This window comes from Ornithodoros turicata, chromosome 1 (genome assembly GCF_037126465.1).
Source record: "Ornithodoros turicata isolate Travis chromosome 1, ASM3712646v1, whole genome shotgun sequence".
Classification (NCBI taxonomy): domain Eukaryota; kingdom Metazoa; phylum Arthropoda; class Arachnida; order Ixodida; family Argasidae; genus Ornithodoros; species Ornithodoros turicata.
Genome location: NC_088201.1, coordinates 182,308,349 through 182,330,435, shown reverse-complemented (window position 1 = coordinate 182,330,435; position 22,087 = coordinate 182,308,349). Strand labels below are relative to the sequence as shown.

Below are 22,087 nucleotides of genomic sequence, written 5' to 3'. Positions count from 1 at the left end.
CTTAAAAGTCAAAGATGATGCTGAGAAATTCAAAATTACATATGGCACCAATGACAGACATGCTTTTAATAAACCATTTTGTTTGATGGAGCTGCTGCGTGCTCTGTCGTCTCCAAAACAAACAGCACCAGGGCCAGATCGAATCACGTACAGCATGTTGCAGCACTTATCAAAAACATCACTAGAAGGTCTTCTGCACTTTTTCAATTCAGTTTGGAATCAGGGTGAACTCCCATCTCGTTGGAAAGTGGCGACAGTCGTTCCACTTTTGAAGCCAGGGAAAGATCCTTCCAACGCATGTAGCTACAGGCCTATAGCCCTTACAAGCTGTTTAGGTAAAACCTTCGAGCGCATGGTTAACTACCGCCTGATGTACTTCCTCGAAGAAAATGGATGTCTCGACAGGTACCAGTGCGGATTTAGAGCCGCCCACTCAACCACTGATCATCTGCTGCGGCTGGAAACTGTCATCAGGGAAGCGTTTGTCAGAAAACAGCATTGTATTTCCATATTTTTCGATATTCAAAAAGCGTACGATACAGCATGGCGATATGTTATCGTTCGCGACTTGTACAATTTCGGTGTACGCGGCCGTATGCTCCGCTGCATCGCAAATTTTCTACAGGACAGAACTTTTAGAGTCCAGTTGGGCACTTCACTCTCACGTTCTTTTATTCAGGAGAACGGTGTCCCACAGGGTTCCGTTCTGAGTGTCACACTCTTCATAGTCAAAATGAACTCTATTGTGCACGCTATTCCGCCATCCGTCATGCACTCACTATACGTTGACGATGTTCAGATATCTTGTTCGTCTACAAGCATTTCAAGATGTGAGAGACAACTCCAGCTCTGTGTGAACAAATTAGCAAAATGGTCATCTGAGAATGGATTTAATTTCTCACCTGAGAAAACGGTTTGCGTACCCTTCTCAAGAGTAAGGGGTATGTTTCCTGAGCCAGAACTTAAAATGAATGGCCAAGATATTACGGTCAAATCTGAGCATAAATTCCTGGGTATACTTTTTGACCGCAAGCTCACTTTCAACCCTCACATAAGGAACCTAAAAAGTAAATGTGGGAAATCGCTGAACGTTCTCAAAATCTTGTCACATAGATCCTGGGGTGCAGACCGTGAGGTTCTGCGTCGCATCTACACATCTTGCATCCGTTCCAAGCTTGACTATGGATCTGTCGTGTACGGCTCTGCACGAAAGTCCGTCTTGAGAGCTCTAGACCCTGTCCACCACCAGGGACTGCGACTGGTCTTGGGAGCGTTTCGCACATCGCCGGTCGAGAGTCTCTATGTGGAGTGCAACGAGTGGTCATTAGAAAGGCGGAGATTTTACCTTGCCTCCACATATGCACTAAAAGTACGAAGTTATCCACAGCACCCAGCTTTCTCTTGTGTTACTCAGACACGCTGCAAACAGTTATTTCTTAACAAACCGTCATGTACACCTCCTTTCAGCTTGCGAATCCTGCAGGAAATTGAAACACACGGTTTTTCAGAGTACGATTCTACGCCTGTAGGAACTAGTGGGAGGATTGCTCCGTGGCAACCACCGCCCGAACACAATACATCTTTATTGCAGTACAAGAAACACGAAACTCCCACAGCCGTACTCCTGCAAGAGTTTCTGTCTATAAAAGAAGGTTTTGGGGACCATGTCGCATTTTACACAGATGGTTCCAGAACGGACACCGGTGTCTCATGTGCAATGGTTACAGACACATCTTGTAGATCGCATCGATTGCCAAACACAACTTCCATTTTCACCGCAGAAGTGTATGGCGTAATCTTGGCACTTAATCATATACTACGACTTTCCATCAGGTCATCAGTTGTGTATACTGATTCACTTAGTTGCCTGCAGGCTATATGTAGCCTGCAACCACCAAAAAACCTTCTTGTTCTGCGAGCAAAACACCTGTCTAGCCGCATAATAAACACAGGTCTTTCCTTGACACTTTGCTGGGTGCCCAGCCACGTCGGGATACCCGGTAACGAGCTCGCGGACACAGCGGCTACCAACGCACTCTCAGGTGACATAACCCCCTTTGACGTACCAGCACAAGATCTGAGGTCTGCCTTGCGTAGAGCAATTAACTTAAAATGGCAACATGACTGGGACACACAGGCAAATAATAAATTACATTTGATCAAGTGCAATGTAGGTAAGCCTGCAGGAGTTTTCAAAGAGAGGCTTTATGAAGTAGTCATGTCTCGTCTGCGTATCGGCCACACATTTCTCACACATGGATTTTTAATTCTCCAGAGGGACCCACCTCAGTGTGTGCACTGTGCTGAGCAGTTGTCTATTCTTCACATTCTGATCAGCTGCCCTCTCCAGGAACATCATCGCCAAATTCATTTTTCTGAGTTCTACCAGTATAGAATTCCTCTTCACCCAGCCCTTTTGCTGGGCGATGAGCCGCTTGTAAGTTTTAGCAGAGTTTACAAGTTTTTTAGGGACACTGGATACCTAAGAGATATCTGAATTCACATATATTTTTATGTTTATATCAGTTTTAAATTCATCGTTATCTTTTAACTGGTAAAGAGATCATATATCACAGTATTGGCGCATTATGCCTTAGTTGCTCATGCGCCATAAAAACCCGAATCATCATCATCATCATCCAAAAGAATAAGGCTAGTCTGTCGGGGAGTGGGTCACTGCCTGACATATCTGACAAGGAGCTTGCGGCCGCGCGGAAAAAGCCCACGAGGCCACGGGTCACACCCCCAACAAAAAATAGGTAATGAAAGCTCTTCCTAGTCGGCAAAAGTTCCTGACACATGTCCTTCTTCTTAGTACGGCAATCATTATGCAGCACACAATTCTCCAATGGAATTGCCGTGGGTTACTATCTGATGTCGATGACGTCAACGATCTTTTCGAGAAGTATAACACATCATGTTTTTGTCTTCAAGAAACATATTTGAATACACAAACACAAAACCCACTGCGTAGACACAATGTCTTTCGAAGAGATCGAACTGACGCCACCCGTGCATCCGGTGGTGTTGCGATCGTCACTCGAGGATCTCTCCCAACCAAAGCTGTTCACCTAGTTACAAACTTGGAAGCTGTAGCTGTGCAGGTGTGTCTAGACAGGATAGTCACCATCTGCTCAATCTATTTGCCACCATCAGGCACAATTACGCAAAGAGACTTAGAAAATGTGTGCAGCCAACTTCCTAGCCCTTTTATACTTCTGGGTGACTTCAATGCTCACAACCCACTTTGGGGCAGTACAAGAACGGACACACGAGGGAAAATGTTAGAGAAGTTCTTGTTATCAACATCCATCTGTATTTTAAACACAGGGGCACCTACATACATACACTCGTCAAGTCAATCTCTCTCAGCCTTAGACCTGTCCTTTTGCAGTCCATCTTTGTTTCAAGAGATAAAATGGACTGTAGAAGAAAACCCACTTGGGAGCGACCACTTCCCTGTGGTGTTAAAATATCTTGCGCCAGTGAACCCTCTAACAACACGCCCCCCTAGATGGAAACTCCTTTATCTAATCTGTGTCGTTTGAACAAATTCTGAATTTGTTCAAACGACACAGATTACGCTGAGAAGCTTGACGAACTCTGCAGTACACTTGCCCAAAGGGACTATCCAGACTCCCTCCTAACCGAATTCCGTCGCAAGGCACTTACACTCGATCGAGACGAGGTTCTGGAAAACCGAAAAAATCCTGACGCGTGCCAAATAAGCTTCATCACAAGATATTCCAACGCACTTCCAAACATCAAAGCCATTCTACAGAAGCACGAGCCCCTCCTCCAAAGCAGTGTCCGACTTAGCAATATATTCACAAATCCTATACAGGTGACATACCGACGTGCAAAAAACCTGGCAGACTCCTTGGTCAATGCCAAAATCAGCAAAACAAGCACCCCGTACACGGGAACACGACCCTGCAACCTCCCGCGCTGCAAAACATGCAAACACGTTCAACACGCTAACTCCATCAAAAGCACTGCGAGCAATTACACCCACCCCGTTAACCACGCATTCACGTGCACAAGCTCCAATGTCATATACTGCATTGAATGCGGCGACTGCTCTATGCAATACATTGGTGAAACCGGCCAACAAATGAACAACCGCCTTACCGGACACAGAACCGACACGTCCAACAAACTCCCCAAAGCAGTCGCCGAACACTTTAACGTTCCTGGTCACAATTTTGACAACATTAAACTATATATTCTAGAAACCGGGTTTAGATCCACACGTGACAGACGTGATAGGGAGTCTTATCTCATATACAAGTTCAACGCTCTTCACCCGTCCGGTATCAACAAATCACAAGGCACCCTAGAAACACTTCACAAATAAAATATGCTTTTCCCTTCTACCTCCATTATCATCTGTTATGTTATGCATGGCCACTGCTTCTACTTTCTTTATTGCATGCCACAACTTTGCATTACAAATATTAAAAAAAAAAAAAAAAAAAAGAGCGACCTTTGCTGGTTCTGGAATTTTTCCCCACGTAACCACTAACCTCCTTATCTTTCGCTATGCTTGCCAATTCTTGCCTGTTGTCCCGTTTCGTCCACGTGTTCGTGAACCTTCCATTTTTCTGTAACCGGTCTGTAGCCTAGATCACTACGTTCACATAATCCCCTCCACACTCTAACAAAGCAGCCATTCACTCCGGCCGTAAAAACCCGTACGGAACCTTTCTTCCCTCCGGGCTGTTGACCCACAATTCGCATGAACCTTTAAACACGTCACACCTAACCCTTTAAATACCATGCCAATGATGAGGACGGTGCCCAGAAGAAGAACAGTCTCTGTTCGAAATATCGGCGGCTTCTGTCCTGAGGCAACTCCCTTCCTACATTCTACCGGTTCGCTGGATTTCTACCCATCTACATCGAGATATCTTGTTGTTCAGCGAGCTTACCCAGATGTGAACGACAGATGCAACTCTGTATAAATAAAATGGCAAAATGGTCCTCACATAATGGGTTTAAATTCTCTCCTGAAAAAACAATCTGCGTTCATTTCTCGAGAATCAGAGGAGTGTTTCCGTCTCCTGCGCTGCAACTTAATGAACAGGACATTCTTGTGAAATCAGAATGCAAATTTCTTGGCATTACGTTTGATTCAAAGCTCACTTTCAAGCCCCATATTCAAAACCTGAAGGCAAAATGTGTGAAGTCACTGAATCTACTGAAAATCATCTCTCATAGATCTTGGGGTGCAGACGAGGAGACACTCCGCCGTGTATATAGTGCCTGCATTCGGTCCAAGATAGATTATGGGTCTATCGTCTACGGCTCAGCCCGCCAATCTGTATTGAAAGCCCTAGACCCTGTTCATCACCAAGGGCTCAGGCTTATCCTTGGTGCGTTCCGAACATCTCCAGTCGAAAGTCTGTACGTGGAATCCCATGAATATTCGTTGAATAGAAGACGATTTTATCTTGGAGTATCATATGCTCTAAGAATAAGGAGTTATGCACAACACCCCGCACTGACTTGTGTTAAAAGTACACGTTTCAAACAGCTGTTTATTAACAGGCCTTCAGTAGTCCCCCCTCTTTCAATGAGAATTGAACGAGATATTGGGGATCACAATTTTTCTTCCTATAATTGCCAAGTTGTTGAATATGGGAAGGTGGTCCCACCTTGGGAACCACTTCCAAGCCATGATACCTCTTTGACTAAATACAGCAAACACAACACCTCTACACATGTACTACAGCAAGAATTTGCACACCTGAGGGAGAGTTTTGGGACTCACACAGAGATTTACACGGACGGATCAAAGTCTAGTGCAGGTGTGACCTGTGCCATGACCTGTGGCACATGTGTGAGGTCACATCGTCTAAACAATATAGCATCTATCTTTACCGCAGAGATTTATGCAATCATCCTTGCACTTATGCACATTCTTCAAGGCTGTATCAAGTCTGCAGTTATATATACAGATTCTTTAAGTTCTGTAAATGCTATTTGCTGCATACGCAAACCAAAGAATTTTCTGATTCAGCGTGCACAGTCCTTAGTGAGTGTGGCACAAAAGAGAGGATATTCAGTTATTTTATGCTGGGTGCCTAGCCACACAGGCATACAAGGCAATGAGGTTGCTGACCGCGCTGCTGCTGCCGCAGCTTCAAAAGACATCAGTTCTTTTGAGATACCGATGCATGATATTAGGTCAGCACTTAGGAAATCACTGTATTCAAAATGGCAGAGTTTCTGGAACACTCAGACACACAACAAACTACACTTAGTTAAGCAACACATCCAAAGTTACGGAGACCGCCAGGAAAATCGTCTCTTGAGTGTTCTGCGAACGAGGTTGCGGATAGGCCACACCTTCCTCACGCACAAATTCTTACTCTGTGGAGAAGAGCCGCCACTGTGTGAGCACTGTGGCGAACTCCTCTCTGTCATCCACATTCTTATCACCTGCCCACACCACGAAACCCATCGCCAGCATCATTTTACAGAGTTTTATACGCATTTTTTGCCTCTTCATCCAGCGCTCTTGCTTGGCGATGAGGCTATTATCCCCTTCAGCAGAATTTTTAATTTTTTAAAAGACACTGGAATTGTAAGTCTTGTGTAGTTTTAGTCTTGTAGTTTAGATGTTACTTCTCTCCTTTTTTAAGTACTGCACCTACTTCTTGCTAGTTTTATTTTAATCACAGTGTTGGCGCATTATGACCTATGTAGTTAATGCGCCATTAAAACTCCAATCATCATCATCATCATCATCTATGACCTATATGGACCTTCACCACTAGTTTGGTCTAGGTTTCACATGTGGCTTCTAGTGAAATTCGAAGCTGCTCTGTAGAGCTGACAGGAGACTTGCAGAGAAGAGAATTTTTTATTTATATTTTCCAAAGAACATGTAAAAAACAATGTGCTGTACCAACTGTATTCAAAGAAATACAACTATACTTTGTTTTAACTATGTTCATATCAGCAGGTTACAGGTGACCGATGACAAACAATGGGCGTCAAGGGTGAGAACACAAGAATACTACCACTGCAGGCACTGTCCTGAAATCCTAAGTCACCATTTGTCAGAAAGCAATGACCACGCACAGCCTAAGGATCATATTGAGCTCCTTCCATTATTCTTTTTATTGACAGCATGTTGGCTGCCGTCCAGTCCATGAAAGTGACCCTTATCGTTGAAAGAACGGTTCAACAGCAAGCGAGCTGATGATAGTGTCCATGATGGCGAGACCTGAAGAGGAGATACAAGAAGGGACATAAACACGCTATGTTGAGGCATTATGTATGTCCCTTCCTATACCTCGTCTCAGGGTTTTTCGCTATGGACCTTCATGATGTTTCCTTCGGCAAACTTTACATATTTTTATGTAGAATTGTGAAGGTACAGCCAGGCGCTGTTAGCAAATCACACAGTACTTTTCTTGAATCAAGAATCCATAGAAGGTACACAGTCATCTTCAGCATTGCACACATCTATGGGACATGTTAATTACTTTGGAATGTCACAGACATGTCATGGAGGCCGGCACATGATTAGTGGCGCTGAACAGACAACTATTTGTCATAGTTTAGGCATAAAAAGCAGTTTTGTCACCTGCATGTTGAGACAGATGTATCTCTACATACTTTGCCATGACACAAATATATGAAGCAACAAATGTACCCTCTACTTTATTATGGTTATTAGTCAACACTGCCAAGAATGTGGGAACACAGTCTTGTACCACCTACACTCTTCAAAATGACCTTCACACACGACACACTATAGGTCAACGAGACTCCAGAATGATGTCCTCTCCCTCCCCATTAGCTGAAAACATTTTTCTACAACCTTGCATAAGGGGAAGTTAGTACAAGAAACGCACACATTCCTTTTTTGACCCCGCAGGGGGCACCGGCTTAGGCTGGTGTTTGGTGAGTGGCGCCACCACGGACCCCAGCCCCCAGTCCTAAGGTGTTATCCGTACCGTGCCGAGGGGATGAAAGGCGAAGGGTAGAAGCCTTGAACGGTGGCGGTCGGGGTCTTGGTCAAACCCCGGCCGATGGGTTTTCCTTAAAACTCCGGGACCTTCCCACATGTATGAATGTGAAGTGTGGGTGACCAATGGGAACATTCATTTCCTTAACCTCTTATGGTAAAATATTCTTCTCCTTCCTTGATCGCGGGCGGAAAGCGTCCGCGGACCGAAGTTTTCAAACAGGTGTCCGACACCTTCCAAGCTAAATACATAGTTGTCAGTAGTGTGAGCACTGATACTGAGAAAAGCACTCCACTAGGTAGAATGTCGCCATTCTTCATTGAGAAGGCGGTGGCATCCCTGTCAAAGAATGTGACCGAAATCAAGCGCCTTAGATCGGGTGACTTACTTCTGGAATGCACCTCGGAAGCCGACTGTGAGCGCATACTGAATACACAACAAATGCTGGGAATCAACATAACATCAACCTTGCATAGAACTCTTAATACTTGCCGTGGTGTGGTGTCACTAGTAGAACTCATCGATGTCCCTTCAGAAGAGATTCTGGAAAATCTAAAAAACCAGAAGGTGATTGATGTAAAGAAAATAAAAATCAGGAAAAACAATGAATATATAACGACACGCAACACGATTCTCACGTTCGACTGCCCGACTCTACCAGAAAGACTGAAGGTAGGATATCTGACTGCAGAAGTGCGGCCATATATTCCTAACCCACTTAGATGTTTTAAATGTAACCGCTTTGGCCATCCTTCCGATGCGTGCAGAGGGTCTGCATGCTGTGCTCGCTGCAGCAAACAGGACCACAACTCCAAAGAGTGCGGAGGGCCTGATCACTGCGTTAACTGCTCAGGTGACCACCCTTCATACTCTAGGTCTTGCCCAAAGTGGAAGTTTGAGAAAGAGGTTATGCACATCAAAGTTACACAGAAACTAAGCTATCCAGAAGCCAGGAAGAAGGCATCTCCCTTCCTGTTCCAGAAATCCTTTTCATCTGTCGTTAAAGAGAAAGCTAGGATGATTTCATGCGCAACACAGACAGAAAATTCAACACAAAGTGAAGAAACACATACACCTCTTTCTCAAACACCACCTCCCGTAACAGTAACAAAAGTTTCGCAAGCCTCTTCCGTGGCGTCATTTTCACAGACGCCACCTTCATCATCGCAAACCGTGGAGGCAAGCTCCATGGAATGCGATGATGACACGAGCTCACAAGGCTCATTCACGAGCGTGAGCTCACAATCCAAAAGGAAGCCTAAGGGAGATGTTTCACGAAGTGGCTCACTTCCTGATATATCTCCAAAAGAACTAGCGGCTGCTCGGAAGAAAACTCCGAGACAGCCAATAATGGCCCCAAAGAAAAAATAATGAAGCTTCCCTCAAACAGTACACTCTTCTTCATAGTGCAGACATGTCTTGTACACACCTCCCTCATTTTCTCTATTATGGCGATCCTTCAGTGGAATTGTCGAGGGCTCCTCTCCAATTTTGACGATGTCAATGACCTTTCGGACAGGTATGATGCACTCTGTTTTGCATTACAAGAGACCTATCTGAACCCACAACACACACATACATTCAGGCGATGGAACCTGTTCCGAAAAGATCGAGCTGGTGCAACACGTGCATCTGGTGGTGTCGCTATCCTCACATCAAAGACCATCCCTACAAAACACCTTCCACTGAAAACAACACTTGAGGCAGTTGCTGCTCAGGTATGTCTTCACAGGGTCCTAACCATATGTTCCTTATATCTACCGCCGTCAGGCCTGGTAGAACAAAAACAACTCGAAAGTCTTTTAGACGAGCTCCCACCACCCTTTCTTTTATTGGGAGATTTCAATGCCCATAACTACTTGTGGGGCAGCACAAGGGCGGATTGTCGTGGAAAAATGTTAGAACGGCTATTACTCTCAAGGCCGGTGTGTCTACTCAATACTGGTACACCAACATACGTGAACGCTGCCACACAGACATTCTCTGCAATAGATCTCTCCCTGTGTAGCCCATCCGTTTTCCAAATGCTGGACTGGGCAGTAGATGAAAATCCTCGTGGAAGTGACCACTTCCCAGTTACCTTAAAATTACACCTGTCTTCAAATACCCTTGCAACACGTCCACCTCGTTGGAAATTATCAGAGGCAGATTGGGGCATGTTTCAGAGAGAAGCCGATATTTCACTGTCTTCTACTCAAGGTATGGATGTTGAACAAATGAGCAAAAAAATTACAGACACGATCATTAGGGCAGCCACTAATTCTATTCCGCAAACATCCGGACGTCTCCCCAAGTGCCCAAAGCCTTGGTGGACGAATGACTGCGAGGCAGCTCGTAAAGAACAAAACCGTGCATGGGGTACCTTTCGAAGATACCCTACAACAACAAATTTAATTCTATTTAAAAAGGCAAGGGCTAAAGCAAGGCGGATACGAAGAGAAGCTAAACGTGAATCGTGGAGAAATTTTGTGTCATCACTAAGTACGAAGACTCCCTCAAAAATAGTATGGGACAGACTCAGGAAAATTAAGGGTGAATATGCCAGCTTTACTGTCCCATTGTTACAAGTAAATGGCACAACGTGTCAGAACATGAATGAACAGGCCAATGCTCTTGGTGAGCATTTTCAGGGGGTTTCGAGCTCCTTGCATTATAGTAGCGACTTCTTAAAAATAAAAAAACAGAAGGAGAAACATAATTTTCCTAGTGGAGCTTACGAGAAGTATTCCTACAATAAGCCTTTTACAATGATAGAATTCGTAAGGGCAATGTCATCATCAAAAATCACAGCGCCTGGACCAGATCGAATAACCTACTCCATGCTACAGCATTTGTCAAACACCTCTCTGGAAAGTCTTCTTGATTTCTTGAATACTATATGGCAAAGAGGACATATCCCTTCTCGCTGGAAGGTTGCAACTGTTATCCCGCTTTTAAAACCAGGAAAAGATGCGTCAGATCCATCAAGCTATAGGCCTGTAGCACTCACAAGTTGTCTTGGGAAGACTTTTGAGCGAATGGTAAATAACCGTCTCATACACTATCTTGAGGAAAATGAGTGCATTGACCAATATCAGTGCGGATTTCGGACGGGGTGTTCCACTACGGATCACCTTGTTCGTTTAGAAACTTTTATACGTGAAGCCTTTGTACGAAAACAACATTGTGTGTCTGTCTTTTTCGACCTTGAAAAGGCCTATGATACCGCATGGCGATATGGAATCTTGCTTGATTTGCATTCATGTGGAATACGTGGTCGTCTGTTCCACTGCATCGCCGACTTCCTACAGGGAAGATCGTTCAGGGTCCAACTCGGCACAATCCTTTCGCGTCCTTTTGTACAGGAGAATGGTGTTCCTCAAGGATCTGTTTTGAGCGTTACTCTATTTATTCTTAAAATGAACTCTATCGCTAAGGTTATACCCACCTCAATCAAGTACTCGCTCTATGTTGATGATGTCCAAATATCTTATTCTTCCTGCAACCTAGCCATGTGCGAAAGACAGCTGCAGCTCACAATTAACAGACTAACTAAATGGTCCAGTGAAAATGGCTTTAAATTCTCCCCAGACAAGACCATATGTGTACCATTTTCAAGAGTTAGAGGAATGTCTCCCGAGCCATCACTTAAAATGAACAGCAGTGATCTTGTTATAGGGACAGAATGTAAATTTCTAGGTCTTGTCTTTGACAAAAAGCTTACTTTTCTTCCCCACATCAAAATCTTGAAGGCTAAATGCGTGAAGTCATTGAACCTTTTAAAAGTCCTGTCTCACAGGTCCTGGGGGGCAGACAGAGAAACATTGTACAGGGTCTACATGTCTACAGTTCGGTCCAGGCTGGACTACGGATGTGCAGTTTATGGATCGGCACGCCAGTCTGTCCTAAAGTGCTTAGATCCCATACATCATCAGGGCTTGCGACTGGTCCTCGGAGCATTCCGAACGTCACCCGTTCAAAGCCTATACGTCGAATGCAAGGAGTGGTCTTTAGGAAGTCGACGAGCTTATCTTAGTGTCATGTACGCACTAAAGATTCGTACTTATCCACAACATGCGGCGCTCTCATGCGCTACAAGGACGCCTTTTGAACAACTGTTCTTAAACAAGTCTTCAGTCGTCCCTCCTTTTAGCATGCGAGTTTTACGAGAAGTTGAATTTTATGATTTTACCCACTACAACACCCAGCTTTCGCAATTTGGTGGGAGCTTGCCTCCATGGCAACCACCACCACATTCCAACTCGTCACTGACCAAGTACAGAAAAAGCGATACTTCCACGACTGTGCTGCAGCAGGAGTTCGAGAGTTTAAGGGAAAGCTTTGGAAAGCACGTGGCGTTTTACACGGACGGATCGAAGACTAATGCTGGTGTATCTTGTGCCATGGTAACTGGGACAGTCACAGTAACTCATCGTTTACACAAAATCATGTCGGTGTTCAGTGCAGAGGTTTATGCGATCATCATAACACTCAACTATATTTTACAACATTGCATTGCATCATCAGTCATCTATACAGATTCCCTCAGCTCTTTACAGGCAATATGTTCAGTGCAAAAATCAAAAAATTTTCTTGTGCAGCAAGCACGATGTCTAGCTAATAAAATAGCTAACAGGGGCTATCGTTTAACCCTTTGCTGGGTGCCAAGCCACGTGGGCATACAGGGTAATGAAAATGCGGATCGTGCAGCTGCAGCTGCACTTTCAGCTGACATAACAGTCTTTGATGTTCCTTTTCAAGACCTCAGGTTATCTTTGATGAATGCTATCAACATGAAATGGCAGCAATTTTGGAGCACACAAGAGCAGAATAAGCTGCACTTGGTGAAGCCTCAAATAGGAAATCGCTCACAAAGTCTTGAAAACAGGTTACACGATGTCTTAAGGTGCAGGTTAAGGATTGGACATACATACATGACTCACGGGTTTTTGCTACGTGGAGAGGAGCCACCTGAGTGCGTGAGCTGTAGAGAGCCCCTTTCTGTCCAACACATTCTAACTACATGCCCGTTACATGAAAGTTATCGTCAGCATCATTTCACTGAATTTTATCGTTACTCTTTACCTCTTCATCCAGCTCTTTTGATGGGTGATGAGGCTATTGTTCCTTTTACTGCAGTACATAGATTTTTAAAGGATATCGGATATCTTAACAAACTGTGAATTTTACAGTGAGCTCTTTTCTTAACCCTTTCATGTTTTTTTAAGCCACCACTAGCCAAGTGTTTTAACATGAGCATCTCAAGTTTTTAACTAGGTTCATCACATTACCTTGTTGTTTGGCGCATTATAGCCCTAGCAGCTTTTGCGCAAAAAAAACCCAAATCATCATCATCATTCCTTTTTTGAGCAAATCAGTATTCAGAGCGTTACCATACTGTACTGTGATAGGCCTGCAGTGCATTACGTGGTACAGCACATACTGTAAAAAATTTCACCGTAGAACATGTCCCCCATTCTAATGATAGTCTTCTCTAGTTTTACAAACTGCCGTTTCCAATAGTGCTTTATGGTATGACACATTATTTTTAAATCTTTACTGTAGTTTACTGGTTATAGCAGAAAAAAGACACCACTGTTTCCGATCACAGGACGCAAGCCATAAGTGCTATACGGAAACAATACATGCTGCTCTCTAGCAGTTGTTCGTGTTTGGACATGGTATGGTGCATGCAGGGTAAATTCCATGGTTAAAATATTCAAACGTGAACAACTGTTAGATTACATGATGTAGAATGCTCTATAGTACAGTAAAACCTCCAAAGTCGGACACCCCCCTACCTCGGACAACTCCCCATGATTTCATTGCATGGGCAGGCTCCCATTGAAACTACATGGGGACGAAATTTTCTATGTTGGACACCACCCTATCTTGGAAGTAGGATAGGGTTTTCACTGCAAAGTCGGACAAAACCCTGGCCACATTACCTCAATATCGGCCCATCTTTGCACCAAAAAGACCCAAAATGAGCCAGTGGCCTTGACTTTTGCCCCTTTTTTCCCCTATACTGCTCTCGGCATTTTGTTGCTTTAGTTTTTAGAGTCCAAAAACAAGTGCTGTTAGACTACATCGTAATTCTTTATGTGAGCACTTGTCTTCAGTTTGTCTAGAGTCTTTGAACGAGCACTGCACCAAAGCTATGAGAAGTGGGCTGACGCTTCAGAGACAAGTCCTTGCTGCTCGAAAAGCTCCAGAGGTAATGCCATTGAGTAGAATCTGAACGGAATTGAATATACTAAAATCAGTAATAATTATCAGTGAAGAGTGGGTAGAGGTACCACTACCAGGCACCACCACCAGGTACCACTAAGGACCTTAAATTGAAGAAGGGGGACATTTCTCACAGCTGTGATCTCTTCCATTTTTTGTTGCCGTCATATTCTGTAACTCTGACACCTCTATAAGTAGGAGACACTTCGGCTGCACTGCGGGTGTGCAACATAGGAAGGTTTCACTTGTATTTATGTTCCGTGTCATGTGACCACAAACAATATATGCTTTTGCTCATGCTGCACAGCACAGGCGGATTGAGCTGCATTTGAGGATAATAACATGAAACCCGAGGCGCGGAGGAAAAGGCATGACTTTACGGTCTCTGTGTCAGTTGTTTCATGTTGTAATTGCGTACCACCTGGCCTGTACTTGAGAATAGGTTTGATGCATTGTACACACACCATAGACATGCAGTATGTGGTGTGTTGTGATAGTAATGCCACTGCCAATTGAAGAATAATGCTCCAGGTGGATTGTTTCGGTACAATCTTGAACTATGCATACCAAGGGGTAGGGCATCTGCGTGACAGGTTTACCTGGAAGTAAGAATGTAAATGTTAGCTGAAGTCATTGAATAATTAACATTATCAATATACTGCTGCAGATGATACAAACAATAGCAGGAATGTCTCTGTACTCACAATATTAGTACAGCAGCTACAGAAAGGCATAAAATAAGTTTTTGTATACATGATACCACTTGAATGCAACACAAGCTTCTGCTGCACTGCCAGAACACCACGGCGGACAGATTTACCTTACTTCACCTGAGAAAAAGTATGTACCGTTGCACACATGATGCTGTTTGAATGTCTAGAAAAACATAATTTATGACATTTAGGTTGCTCTAAGCTAGCGAGCAACAGCAAGGGTATACGAACACAAGAAATCGAGCACAAGTGATGGAATGCACTTGATTAATCAGAAAATGAAATGTCTCAGTACCATGTGTCACTGTTCCGTCAACAAAAACAGATGAACTTTGAAGGGGCGTCTGGTTGGCACTGGTGACAGCCTTCAGCTTGAAACCCAGACGGTGGTAGTTGAGACGTGGAGTGCAAGCTTTTCGGTGGTGCCAGAACGCCTGTGAAATCATTTAACAAATAAGGCAATTCCAAATCTGTACTGAGAATACACCCGCTGGGGCGTAATCTCTAAAGGATGAAGCAGTAACTGACAGATAGCGTATCTCTCTCTTCTACGTGATGCAATTTGCACCGCATGACTGACTTAGCATTACGAGTCTTACCTTTATCGGCTGCCTAGTCCTGCCCCTGCAATCTCCTGCTGCAGATAAGGTTAGCACAGCATCCCGGACGAGACATCTTCGGCTTCTTGTGAAACAAGTTGCGCATTGCTTCCGTAACATTCGTATGAGCCAGATAAACAGATCAAACCGCTGCTTTCGAAGGTCGCACCCAGTCGGAGTTGTAACCGATTGTTGCAGTCAATAGATTTCTCTTTCGCCTTTCGGAAAATTGTGGTTTGAAACATTGGAACTGCATGCTGAAGTGTTCTTGCAGACGGGAGCAAAACGCTCACGCATTCTCGGCACGCAGCACAGAACACGAATCACACCAGGATGTCTGTACTGGCCTAGCAAATGCTTTGCAGTCGAAGGAAGCAAAACTCACGTTCCTCGTGGGTTTAGTGAAGTCCAGAAATATACTGGCTCCCTAATAGCTAACTGTTTATCACTTCCCGAATGTGAATCTGCGCAGCAGACGGCTCGGCAGAAGAAACTGGCCGGCTTGGCGGAAGAAACCAAGCCAAAAGCCATGCCATGCCAAGCCGGAGCGCGGGCAGACCACGAATGTGTCGTCGACACAGGGTTTGCGGGCCACAAGACGGGATGTCAGTGAAACTAAAAATTCACTTTTTCGGAAAACCGCGAGGTGTTTGGGATAACTATTTTGCATACATAATCAGTGTTCCCATATGAACACATCGTGTGAGTACTATTCCATTCTGTAACACTCGAAAATCGGCGTAGCTGAGCTTTAAGCACTGTTTTATCGATCTTTAGTGGTGAGATGTACGCTATTATTGTAGCATTCAATCACATTCTTCAGGAACACGTTGTGACGTCAGTGATATACTCAGACTCCCTCAGCTCCCTGCGTGCAATCAGCAGTCTTGCAACACACAAGAACCTGCTGGTCAGGCGGGCACGGTACCTAATGAGTGTCATACAGGAAAAAGGGTACAGCTTGAGGCTATGCTGGGTGCCAAGCCACGTCGGCATTCGGGGAAATGAGAAAGCTGATCGTGCAGCTGCAGCTGCCCAAGGAAATTATATCACACCTTTTGAAACAACAAACTTCACACAGTCAAACCTTATGTTGGCGCATGTGTTCAACTCTTTCCAAAGCGACATCATGAGGTCCTATGGAGTCGGCTGAGGCTAGGGCACACCTTTCTCACTCATGGACATCTTTTACGGGGAGAAGAAGCACCTGTGTGCACCAGGTGCGGAGCTGACCTTTCCGTTTTACACCTGCTCATCAGTTGCCCTTCGTTAGAGGAACATCGTAATCATTGTTTCCCTTTCTTTTATGACCACTGTTTGCCTCTTCACCCGTCTTTTTTGTTGGGTGATGAGGCTCTCGTTCCCTTTGACAATGTTTTTAATTTTTTTAGAGAGGTGAATGTAATCAACCAGTTGTGAAGTTTTAGTTCACCACTTTTACCTTCTTATTTACACAGAAGTACCGCCTTAGAGAACTCTCTTTTTAATTAAATCACTATACTCTTAACATAACCCATTCACTATCATCATCATATTTGGCGCATTATGATCTCAGTTGTCGCTGCGCCATTAAACTCACAATCAAACTCAAAATCAAACGCCACATTATTATAGCTTCCCGTGTTGCTACACTTTGCATTATAAAGGCGCTTTCGCGAAACAGTCCGTTCACAAACAGCCGTGTGCATCCCGTCGTGTATATATTAGGCTTGGATACTTTCCTTTTAATTGCCTAATAACGCTTTTGCGACTCGAGCGCGTATGTTAGCAGGCTCCAGACTCGCGCAATATTAGCGCAATATTATATTGGTGATGGTGCATATGTTCAGACAAGAGCGGAGGAAAGTTGTTCCCCCTATTTGCTTTATGTATTTTTTCACTTCAGTATACCATTCTCACATACTAGTTTAAATTTAATTAGCGATTAGTAATACTGCAGTATATGCAATTTAGCACACTGCAGTGCTGTAAGATATATTGTAAGCACCTTGGCTGCAGAATCACTGGGTGGATATCTGTAAAATTTTAGTGCCTTCTTTTCTGTGGTGGTCACTGTCACTAATAGTGATTCAGTTAAGTGTTGTGGCAATTCCAAGGTAAACAGTCATCTGCTATATTGGAAAGTGAGTGATTATGGTCAAACAAGTTTCAATAAACATGATACCTTCTACAATAATAGAAATTTCAAAAACATGTGGTCTGCCTTATTGTTGCTCATGTTACACCGGTGTGTTCATGACCCAATACTGGCTCAGATTTTGATTCGATATCAGGTGTTGCACACTAGATATCCAGCACATTGAATATAAAAGATATGGAAATGTTTGAGAAATTTTAAAAATACCTAGATGAGCATGACAAATGTGCAAGATGGAACAGCGGTTTGCACCTTGTTGACATGCCGTCTACCTTATTCTTGCTCAGGTTACACCGGTGTGTTCGTGACCCCATACTGGCTCAGATTTTGATTCGATATCAGGTGTTGCACACTAGATGTCCAGCACATTGAATATAAAAGATATGGAAATGTTTGAGAAATTTTAAAAATACCTAGATGAGCATGACAAATGTGCAAGATGGAACAGCGGTTTGCAACTTGTTGACATGCCGTCTACCTTATTCTTGCTCAGGTTACACCGGTGTGTTCGTGACCCCATACTGGCTCGGATTTTGATTCGATATCAGGTGTTGCACACTAGATGTCCAGCACGTTGAATATAAAAGCTATGGAAATGTTTGAGAAATTTCAAAAATACCAAGATGTACATGACCTACTGACGTGATCGTTGCAACTGCAATAATCTTCATGCTTTCCTTATTGCAAATGTGTTTGACTGCACATATCTGCATTTGTGTAGTTAAATTATGTTACCAGAGGCAAACCCAAGACAAGAACCGTTTTTTTTTGTTTTCTGGGTGTTTGTAGATGGGGGGATGTGGAAGAACTTGCTTTGAATAGCATGCACTACGTTAACATTTCTTCATACCTTGTCATACCGACATTTAGGAACCACAGATGGTATTGTAGAAGGTATCATGTTTATTGAGACTTGTTTGATTATAATCACTCACTTTCCAATATAGCAGATGACTGTTTACATTTGCCACAACACTTAACTGAATCACTATTAGTGACAGTGACCACCACAGAAAAGAAGGCACTAAAATTTTACAGATATCCACCCAGTGCTTCTGCAGCCAAAGTGCTTACAATATATCTTACAGCACTGTAGTGTGCTAAATTGCATATACTGCAGTATTACTAATCGATAATTAAATTTAAACTAGTATGTGAGAATGATATACTGAAGTGAATAAATACATAAAGCAAATAGGGGGGAACAACTTTCCTTCGCTCTTGTCTGAACATATGCACCATCACCAAAATAATATTGCGCGAGTCTGGAGCCTGCTCCCGGCGTCGGGAACTTGGCGCCCCCATCGCCCGGCAGCAGCCGCAGTAGCCCCCTCCTGCACTCACGGTTGGGTCGCCGCAGGAGGGAGACCCCCACGTATAGCTGTGCGTGGCTTTCCCGTGTCTGGGGAAAGGGGGATCCTGGCGGTTGAGTGGACCCGGAGGTTGTTTAGGACCCTTCGGGGCCCCTCCGGGAAAGCAACACACCGCTTTGGCCCCTGCTTCCCATAGACGGGTGGTCCTGGAAGGCCCGGCCAGGACTATTCAGCTAGTCGCCATCTCACTTTTCATTGCTTTCTCTTTATCTTCTCCCCCCCTTGCTCCCTTTCTCTTTTCACCTTCTTTGGCGGCAAGGGTCAACCTTGGGCAGTCTTTCACCCTCCAGAAGCTGCACGTGGGTATAGTGTGAACGTACCTGCTACGGCGCTAAGCGCAGTCCCCTGGTTGGGCTCCGTGGTGGGCGGCAGGACTTTTACACCGAATAGTTTCATTCCATGTATGGCTTCTAATTCCTTATCATCCAATGATCGGAGCCTGAAAAGGTCCCGCACCGAGCAAAAGAATACATTCCTATACAGACCCGAACCTGAACCATGGTATGCAAAGTTTCTCGTAGTACACTCCAAAGACGAAACAAAGCCGCTTTCGAAAATGTCACCATTTGCAGTTGCTAAAGCATTGGAAAGTGTAGTTGGCAAGAACTACAGCGCCAAGAAGCTGAGCAGTGGTGACATCCAAGTCCAAGTGGAGAACCGAAAACAAAGCAGTGCATTGTACTCCCTCACCCACATCGGAGAAACAGCTGTAACCGTAAGCTCTCACCGCACTTTGAACATCGTAAGAGGTGTGATATCTGAGAGCGAACTACTTGAGTGCTCAGACTCCGAACTTGAGGAAGGGCTGGCTGACGAGGGTGTAGTCTTGGCAAAACGAATCGTGATGCGCAGAGATGGGAAAGAGGTTCCCACGAAACATGTAGTCCTGTCTTTCAAGCTCCACAGTCTTCCATCAACAATCAAAGCTGGCTATCTAAATTGTCATGTGAGGGCATATATCCCCAATCCAAGACGCTGCTACAAGTGCCAGAAGTTTGGCCACGGTTCGCAGGTGTGCCGTGGACAGGCTGTCTGTGCAAGGTGTGCTGGCAAAGACCACTCGTCAGAGACATGCTCAAATGATATCCGTTGCACTAACTGTGAAGGTAACCACCCCGCGTACTCGAGATCCTGTCCCTTCTGGCAGGAGGAGAAACAGGTTCTCAAGATAAAGTTTGAACAAAACGTCACGTACCGAGCAGCGAGAGCCCAGCTACAGTTCCAGAAGAAAGGAACTTTCTCTGATGTGGTGCGCAGGGGAGTGGCACCACTCAGAGTTTCAGTGGAGACCCAGACCTCTGGGCCTCCACACCACACTCCCCAACTCAAAGAGAGGGTCACAGAGGTGCTTCCTCCAGTGGCCACACAGCCAATCACCCAGGGAGAGGCCGCCACAGCCTCAAAGGAGGTTGTTGTATCTCCCTCCGTTTGGGACGGGATTACCAAGGGCCTGTCCCAAAGTACAAGCCAAGACATGGATGTCGATGATGACGACTGCTTATCGCAGAAGTCGTCATCGAGTCTTCCAAGTACTACTACTTCGTCCTTGGGCAAAGAGCAGAGAAAGAAAAACACCGGCAGAGGACGGGGTCTGAAAGGCAAAGAACAGCAAAAGGCCCCTCCACCAAGGATACAAGCTCCTTGATTCTCTACATTCATGTTTCCACATTTCACGGGGTCTTCACGTTTTCAGGTTGCATTTCAGTCCTTGGTGATCCCCTTCCTCTGCTTACTCCTAATGAGTTCCAGTTGCAAGAGTATCGTTCAGTGGAACTGTCGTGGTCTTCTGGGGAATCTTGATGACATCGATGATATATCAGACAGACACAGTGCTGTCTGTTTCTGTCTTCAAGAAACTAATCTGAACTTTGAAAATCCATGCCACCTTCGACGGTGGAACGTATACAGAAAAGATCGAACGAATGCTGCACGTGCTTCTGGAGGTGTGGCCATTCTCACGGCGAGAACACTCCCCACGAGAGATGTCCCACTTTCTACAAATCTTGAGGCTGTTGCAGTGCAGATTTGCACTGACCGTGTGGTGACGGTGTGTTCTCTGTACCTGCCACCATCAGCTAAGGTCGAAGAAAAGCAACTTCAAGACCTTCTCAGACAGCTGCCACAGCCTTTTCTGCTGCTTGGAGATTTTAATGCACACCATACCCTGTGGGGTTGCTCAAAAGTTGACACACGAGGTAGGATGTTAGAAAAAATGCTAACATCTTTGCCAATCTGCCTTCTCAACACAGGGAGTGCAACGCATGTCAATTCGGCTTCACAGACTTTCTCAGCTATTGACATTTCACTATGTAGTCCATCTGTACTCCAATATATTTCATGGACAGTTGCCGACAGTCCTTACAGTAGCGACCACTTCCCTCTTGTATTAAAACTCAATCAACTGGCAGCTACCCTCACTACCCGACCACCCCGTTGGAAAACACAACTTGCCGATTGGGGCTCCTTTAAACAAGAAGCCATTCTGTCAGCAGAATCACTTCATGGACTCGGCATTAATGAAGCAAATGACACTATTACAGACATTATCATTAACGCAGCCACTAAATCCATTCCGCAATCTTCAGGTCGTCTCCCTAGACGCTGCAAGCCCTGGTGGACGAGTGATTGTGCGAACACCAGACGGGAGCAGAACCGTGCATGGGGTAAGTTTAGACGATACCCAACCCCAGCAAACTTACTCGCTTTTAAAAGAGCCCGTGCGAAAGCAAGGTGGACACGGCAACAAGCGAAACGGCAATCTTGGGAAAATTTCGTATCCACCTTAAATAGTAGCACTCCATCCAAGTTTGTATGGGACAGACTGAAAAAAATCAGAGGCGACTATAGGAGCTTCTCTGTTCCACTTCTGCAAATAAATGGAAGCACGTGTCAAAGCATCGAAGACCAGGCTGACGCCTTAGGTGAACATTTCCAAAACGTTTCCTCTTCTGCTCATTACACACGGGAGTTCTTGAAGATCAAGGATTCTGCCGAGAAGTGCACCCTGTCATGTGGTACTGGTGACAACTACGCTTACAATAGGCCTTTTATCATAACAGAACTTTTAAGAGCG

General features: G+C 44.7%; 1 protein-coding gene across 1 annotated transcript; it reads left to right on the top strand.

Annotated features, from left to right (window-relative positions):
- The first annotated feature begins 19,570 nt into the window (after positions 1-19,570).
- Positions 19,571-20,659, top strand: LOC135391531 (uncharacterized). The gene has a single exon (XM_064621811.1). The coding sequence runs from the start codon at positions 19,571-19,573 to the stop codon at positions 20,657-20,659; it is 1,089 nt and encodes a 362-aa protein (XP_064477881.1).
- The last annotated feature ends 1,428 nt before the right edge of the window (positions 20,660-22,087 follow it).

Excerpts from the sequence above, each read along its gene's own strand:
- LOC135391531 (XM_064621811.1), top strand. The coding sequence starts at position 19,571 with ATGTCACCATTTGCAGTTGCTAAAGCATTGGAAAGTGTAGTTGGCAAG.